This window comes from Cryptotermes secundus, unplaced genomic scaffold, assembly GCF_002891405.2.
Source record: "Cryptotermes secundus unplaced genomic scaffold, Csec_1.0 scaffold490, whole genome shotgun sequence".
Taxonomy (NCBI): Eukaryota; Metazoa; Arthropoda; class Insecta; order Blattodea; family Kalotermitidae; genus Cryptotermes; species Cryptotermes secundus.
The window spans coordinates 160939-168337 of record NW_019727100.1 but is presented as its reverse complement, the minus strand read 5'-3'; the positions used below and the strand labels follow the sequence as shown (position 1 = coordinate 168337).

The 7399-nt window shown below is 39.3% G+C and overlaps 1 protein-coding gene across 1 annotated transcript; it reads left to right on the top strand.

Annotated features, from left to right (window-relative positions):
• Positions 1-208: 208 nt before the first annotated feature.
• On the top strand, positions 209-7374 carry LOC111864408 (gastrula zinc finger protein XlCGF8.2DB-like). Its single transcript, XM_023851633.2, has 3 exons — positions 209-278; positions 3482-3636; positions 5713-7374. The coding sequence occupies exons 1-3, from the start codon at positions 263-265 to the stop codon at positions 6709-6711; spliced, it is 1170 nt and encodes a 389-aa protein (XP_023707401.1). The 5' UTR covers positions 209-262; the 3' UTR covers positions 6712-7374.
• The last annotated feature ends 25 nt before the right edge of the window (positions 7375-7399 follow it).

Here is a 7399-nt window from a genome sequence, read left to right as displayed (position 1 = left end):
ATTTCGGCTGTGGGACATATGAAGTGTTTTGTGTACTCAGTGTCAATGAGTGAATTGAAGGTATCACAGCAACGAGCACAGAATGCTTGACAGGGGATTGGAGTGAAGCTAGGATCTTCGGGCAGAATGCGCACTTCTTTGCGCAGAAGAGCTGAAAGTGGTTTTGAAATGCATGGGACTCACGTGCAGAACCTGCGGTAGGGACAGATGAACATCGACCATATCTGAGTAGACACTGATTTGTGGACACATTAGACTGGGAATGTTCGCTCATTTTAGTGAGTATTTTACATTCTTAAAGCATTTAATTTTTTTTAACAATCTGTATATATGGCTATATTACGCCCTTTAACCCTGTAGAAAATGTGCGTTTTGGGTAAAGAAAATATTATGGGTTTTATATGATTCTCAGGAGAAGCTACGATTATTTGCCTAAACATTATTAAACGGACTGTTTCGTAATTGAGAAACATTTTGTAGCCGTGAAACAGGACGTAAATTTTTAATTCTCATTCGCTCAACAGAAAATTAAGATTCCTCGGTCCTTGTTTACATTATTTCATTTACGTGGATCAATGATTGAAGCGAACAATCGCTCTTCATATTGAAAGGGTTTAACATTCTATATGTATGTAATTTTCTATAGATAATATAACCCCGCTCTATTTTATTTTCATTAGTGACCGGTGAGACAGGAATGTCTGCTTCCATGTTCTAACATAATAATGTTAGATATCCTCGCGTCAGTCCATGTAACTGTGACTCGTGTTTACAAATTCCTGCAAACTTTACTGGCAGACGGTGAAGCCTGCTTTATCTCCAGAAATAGTGTATTTCCATCAAAACTGGCACTGCGTTAAACGTGACTTGCAGATATTATCATAGGCGGGTCTCCGTACAGGCAATGCTGTTCATAATGATGTTCAGACTTTATTTAGATATACAATTTGATATATTTTTGCCTACATTCCTCATTTGCAAAATTGAAAGAGGCATTTGAATTCCCCTTGTTGTCTTTGTGTCTGTGTCTTTTATAACAACTTCTATTTTGCTGCTTGTATGTTGCCGTCGTTACGTGTTTACTAAGTCGTAGCCTAGCGAGTGCCGTCTCTTCAGACTACATGTCCCGTTGGATTCGAAATTTGTTAGACAAGTGGTTCATATGCAGTCCGTGACCTGTCAGATATATTATTCTATATGTAAGGTAAGGTAGAGTTGTCCCTGAGCTTAACCAAATAAGCACTACGCCATGAAGGCGTATGGGGGTGTGGGTGTATAGATCTGTATATTGTCACGTGTTGGGTATGTCACGCGACAAATAACTTTACGTGGGCCTTGGATTTAGCGAACCTTTATTGGACACTCACTCTTACTATTATTATCTCTTGCAATATCACGTGACTTCTGGCCCAATACTCCAATGCGACGTCTAAACTATCCTTGGCCGTGGTTGGATCTCAACTCTCTCTGGCGGCGGCTATCCCAAGATTTACTTCTTGCTGTCTTCTGTCTCTGTAGCTCTCGGCTTACGTAAGTGTTCTGCGGACTGGATATCAGACACCATTTCTCACTGTTTCATTACTACTGTCCCCTGTTACGTAACGGGTGCAACGAACCCTCTGTAGTTCACTTATGGGGATACGTGTTCGTTGCTTTTGCATTGTCTACGCAACGGTTAGCTGTTCTTGCGTTAACATGGAAGAGCCTATTCCAAATTCACGTGTTCGGCAATCCGTTGCCTCGGGAACGCTCCTTCGCAACGGTCTGTTTTTATTCGTTTTGTTGCTGTTGGAACTCAATAATTTTAGTCTCCTGTGTCTTCACCAGTCTTTCCATGTTATGATTAGTGTCTTATGGAGGGTAAGTTTAATTTTGGTACTTAAACGCTCACTGCTGAATAGGGAGTAGTTTCTAATAAATGGTACGACTGCATTGGCTTCAATAATACTTATGAGCAGTCTCCACGTAATCCTCTTATCGGAGATTACACCTAAATATTTTACATGATTGACGAAGAGGATATTCCGTTCATTCCATGTAACATGAGCCTCAGGGGACCTCAATCTACGTGAACTCTAGCTCCAGTTATTCTCCTTATAATATTTCAGGACGGACAGCATAGAAATCATCGTTTACAACAGTTTCTGTATTGTTACGCGCGGACTCGTTACCATGGGAAACTGATTGTTTGTGAAGGCGTTATTCAGTAACGGATCTACATGCTCCATTATATTATAATAGTCGCTCGAAGTAGTAGCCTTCAATATCAGTACAGTGTTGCTGTAATGAGTGGAGGATTCAGAAATATTTCAGGTGAAAGAATTTACTGCCCATCCCCTATTTTTACGTGACTAGGTTCAGAACAATAGAAAATTTTCAGCTGCTAATCCAAATCCGTGGTTTCTAAACAATATGTAAGGCATGCATTTCTGAAATGAACGTCCGATGAGCTGTTAAAAAAATAAGTAATGTGAAAATGTATTATATACAAAAATTATGTAAATACTTCTTATCGTATTTACCGATGGAATCCTTCCAAGCGCACTATGGCCTTGGGATCGAATCATCCTCTATCAGGGCCATATTGCGGCTGAAAAGATTATGTAAATTGAAAGAAATCGAGTGACAAATGAACAAAAAATATAGAAAATATGCCTTGAATTGCAGTATTTGTTCTGCACTCTAGTGGTTTATTGGGATGTGTGGGTGACCGAAGAAAGTTGCATGTAACGTAGATTGTAATGTTGATGTTTCGAATTTTTATTCGTATACACAATTATATAGTAGAAGAAAGTAAAAACTGCCTTTGTGTTTTATTAAACAAGCAGTAAATAATGAATGTACATGTGGGGATGGAGGTATATCTCCACCATTCTTGAAATCGGCACTAAATGTAGACGAGTGATCAGCTACAAGACCTGGCCTATTTACCCCCATGTAAATATCATCCTCTACCAAGTAGACGAGAGTCTGGGTGGGTCTCAGGCCCGGTCTGGACGCTGTGAAGTAGAGAAAAGTGTCATGCTCCTGTCGGGGATAGAACCCCGGGTGTCCCGCCTACAGCTCCTCTGTATAAAGACAGATTTATTCCCGATCAACTTAACCTGAAATTTGTCTTCGAACAGCAGCTTAATTACTTCATTTCAACATTTAATTCCTCAACGGCTCCTTCTTCATATATCTTGCAATAAGACTGAGAAATTGGCCTATGAAAAGCAGTTAATTTTTACTAACTGCGCTTCAGTGCATCGCAATAGAGCCTGTTGAAAAATGTATTAATGTGTAAATACGCATTGCAATTGAATTATCTTTATTTAATTTATAAGAACAGGAATTGTCAAGGACAGGGGTATAAAGTTTCCGATTCTTGTATTGGAATATCATATCAAATTATATTGCTTCATTTTCTGACATCGGAGTGATGTATTTCATTGCACGCTCTGGTGTGTCAGTGTCTAAACTTTATGTGTGTTCGCCACAGAACAACAGAAGGAGAAGATTAACAAGAGAAGAATGGCAAGTGAAGAAATACGCCTTGCGAGACTGCGAAGGACGTTGCATTCCTTAGCAACTCGAGTCCCAAAAGTAATTCTGACACGAGTTGACTGGACATTTCCTGCTTTGAGGAATCAGTCTGTAAGTGTTGTGTGACCAATTATAATATATAACAGAAACACATTTTGTTGTCATGTTCTCCAATTGTCTTCATCTAAAGTTTATGTGCCAGGTAACTACATCATGTGCACTTATCTTCATTGCAGTTCACTCCATGTGCGTTGGATTTCTATAACCGTCCCTTCCACGTACCCTTAGTGACTTTCATGTTACAACCGAAATTTCAAAACACTTAGGCACAATGGATATTCGCTTCACTTTAAGACACATCCCAAAAAATTGTTCCGCTAATATCCAGTCTGTTTTTACTCACGTAGTTCTCTCTTGGTGTTCTACGAGGCTACGATCCTAAAGGTTTCAGCACAAATATACACTATGCATATGTTTTCCCCAGTTCCAAATTACACGTGCAGTCTTCTTCTTAAAGAAGCAATGCTTTTACATGCAACAAATTGAAGAAAGCGGCGCAGTTATATTAATATCAATTAATAAAATCCAGACTAATAATCACAGGATAAGAATATTTAAGTATCAAGGCAATCCCAGATTTCTGCAAATGTACAGAAATAATTGACTATGACTTTGTTTAATGCCGTCTATATACAACTTCGGTTACAATTCAACCGTCGTGTATTCTTACACTATATCTTTTCGTTCTAATCGACTATCTTCACATGTACAAGTTGTTGTAATTAAGGAATCTGCTGTTCACTGTAATGTTTTTTGTTTCTCTTGTGTTTCCCTCGGATTAGTTCCAGTTATGCGGTTTAGCCATCTGCATTCGCTTTGCTTTCCTTGACCTCAACGTGTTTGCTTAATCTATAATATATGAAGTGATATATTCCAGTGATTTTTTTTCAATTGCGCCGAAACAAGTATCTCATATTCAAAGCATTACAGGAAACAATCACCAGAGAACAGCCCACAACACACAACACATCTTAGGAAGCAACACTACCAACGTCAGCAAACACTTACACTGAAGGATCATGATGGTGGGCCACCACATACAATAACAGCCAAGACAGTCATAGGCAACAAATCAAACAATAACGTAAATACGTGTAATATCGTATATTCTTTTCTTTTTTTTCTCTGTGGCGCTACAACCCCAATTTTGGGCCTAGGCTTACCTCCATGAAACCCTCTGTTTCACTTCGCGTTACTAGATCTTACACATACGGTAGGAATCCTAGGAATCATCTCGTCGCAAGGCCTCTACCTGTAGACAAACACAGTAAAGCACACACAAACATCCATGCCCTGAGTGGGATTCGAAACCACGATCCCGGTTTCCGAGTTAGCGAAGACATTGCATGCATTAGACCGGTCGGCTACCGTGACCGGCAATGACATATATACGTTAACTGAATATAAATATGTACCTCAAACAAAGCTCTAACATAACACATCGCATATTAGAACTAAAAAAAAATAAGTATAGATTTAAGGACACCAAATAGAAAACAGATAATTAACGAACGTTATCAGAAGTAAATTGAGGCAACTGCATAAGACATAAAAAGGTTTTACAGTGAGCAGCAGATTCCTTGTACACGAGACGATAGCTGAAACATGTAGTCGCAATAGAGTAAAAAGGAATTTGAATTCGTACCGAAATTGCACATAGACGTCATTAAAGAAAAAGGCAGAGTCAGACCTGTGCAGTGCAACAGTATCCTGAAATGTAACTTTATGTAAAGAAATATCATTTGCACCCTTGAACGTGCTCCATACCAGTAAGAATTTCAAGAACTATTCCGGTCAAATTATTAGACATACAAGGCAAAGGATGATTTTTCACCAGTCATTAATTCCACTCGATGGCAGGACCAGCTTAAATGATTCGGTTAATCAATGCGTAGCATAGCGTGAGACGCCCGCAACATTTCCACTGAAACTGGCAGACGATTGCCAGCATTTGCTTAGAGAAATTTACGTTTGGATTAGAAAATTTGGGGATCAAGCTGGGACAAAATATCATCTTGGTCTCTCCTTGTGTAACAATACTTGTATAAGTGTCGTGTGTATCAGTGGAAAATGTCTCCGAGCCGAACTCCACTGCGGGTTCTTATAGAATTTCTGTTTTTCTTTCAGAGTATTAAATTAAATGCAGCAAATATTGAAGCAACACACACTAATAAGGATTTTAATGCCAAGGAACTTCGTCGTAAACAGGGAGCAGAATTGTTAAACAGAGAAGAAAACTGCGATTCTTGCGAGATATGTAAGAAGTCATTGTCTCGTGGGAAAAATTTATTGGGACATGCATGTGGAAATAACAGAGAAACACCGTGTCTTTCTGAAGTGAATGTCACATTGTTAACTCCTAAGCATAATGCAGTAGGACGATCAAATGGTCTCAGAGAATCTTTTTGTTGCAAAGATTGCAAGAAGAACTTCACTAGTCGCTCTAATTTTCATAACCATACCAGAGTGCACACTGCAGAACGGCCATTCTCTTGCGAAGTGTGTAAGAAAACGTTCGCCCAGCGTTCTAACCTAAACACACATTTCAGAGTTCACAGTGGAGAAAGGCCGTTTTCGTGCAAAGTGTGTATCAAAATGTTCGCAAGCAGCACTAACCTAAACAAACATTTAAGAATTCACAGTGGAGAACGGCCTTTTTCGTGCAAAGTGTGTCAGAATGCGTTCTCCCAGCGCTCTCACCTACACACACACTTCAGAGTTCACAGTGGAGAACGACCATTTTCATGCGAAGTGTGCAAGAAAACTTTCGCACAGCGCATTCACCTAAACAAGCATCTCAGGGTACACAGTGGAGAGCGACCATTCTCGTGCGATGCGTGTAAGAAACGGTTTACTGAGCTTTATCACCTAAATATCCATCTCAGAATACATAGTGGAGAAAGACCCTTTTCTTGCGAAGTGTGTGAGAAAACATTCACTCAGCGATCCAACATGAAGACTCATCTGAGGGTGCACAGTGGAGAACGACCATTTTCATGCGAAGTGTGCAAGAAAACTTTCGCACAGCGCATTCACCTAAACAGGCATCTCAGAATACACACAGTGGAGAGCGACCGTTCGCGTGCCATGTGTGTAAGAAACGGTACATTGAGCTCCATAACCTAGACATACATCTCAGAATACACAGTGGAGAAAGGCCCTTTTCTTGCAAAGTGTGTAAGGAAACTTTCGCTAACAGATATATCCTGAAGAATCATCTGAGGCTGCACAGTGGAAAACGGCATTTCTCGTGTAAATTGTGCAAGAAAAGGCTCATTCACCGCTTCCTTCTGAATATGCATCTCAAATCACACAGTGCAGAACAAGCATGATCGTGAGATATGGAAGGGAATGTTAACTCGTGGCGGAAAACTAACCATCATCGCATGGAATAACATTAGGGATAACCTTCTCGTTTAATGTGTGCAAGAAATCATCCATTCAAGGCGACAGTGAGAGACTATAGAGACATTTTTTATTTTGCATTTCTATGAAAATGTTTATTGCATAAACTGAATTATTGTGTTTAAAATAACATATTTGCTTCAAGAATTTACCTGGTTACAGAACCTGAACGTTTTACCGTGTGATATATATAGGGGCCAGATTTTCACAATTGTACCTTCATAATTTCCTTGATTAAGACTCGTTTTATTAACATATGCTCATCCTTTCGTATTATTTTAAGTTGTATTAATCTCTTTGAAGTTTTGTTTTATGGTATTACAGGAATATTCACACATCAGTCTTCTCTGTTCATTGTATGAAGATGTGTTCAGTATTTTGGTTTCACATTTTTAATGTTTGCTGTAGA

What these genes read in the sequence shown, in the direction of transcription:
- LOC111864408 (XM_023851633.2), top strand. An exon ending in CTGCTTTGAGGAATCAGTCT is followed by an intron (nt 3,637 to 5,712) that starts GTAAGTGTTGTG and finishes TTTTTCTTTCAG; the next exon opens with AGTATTAAATTAAATGCAGC.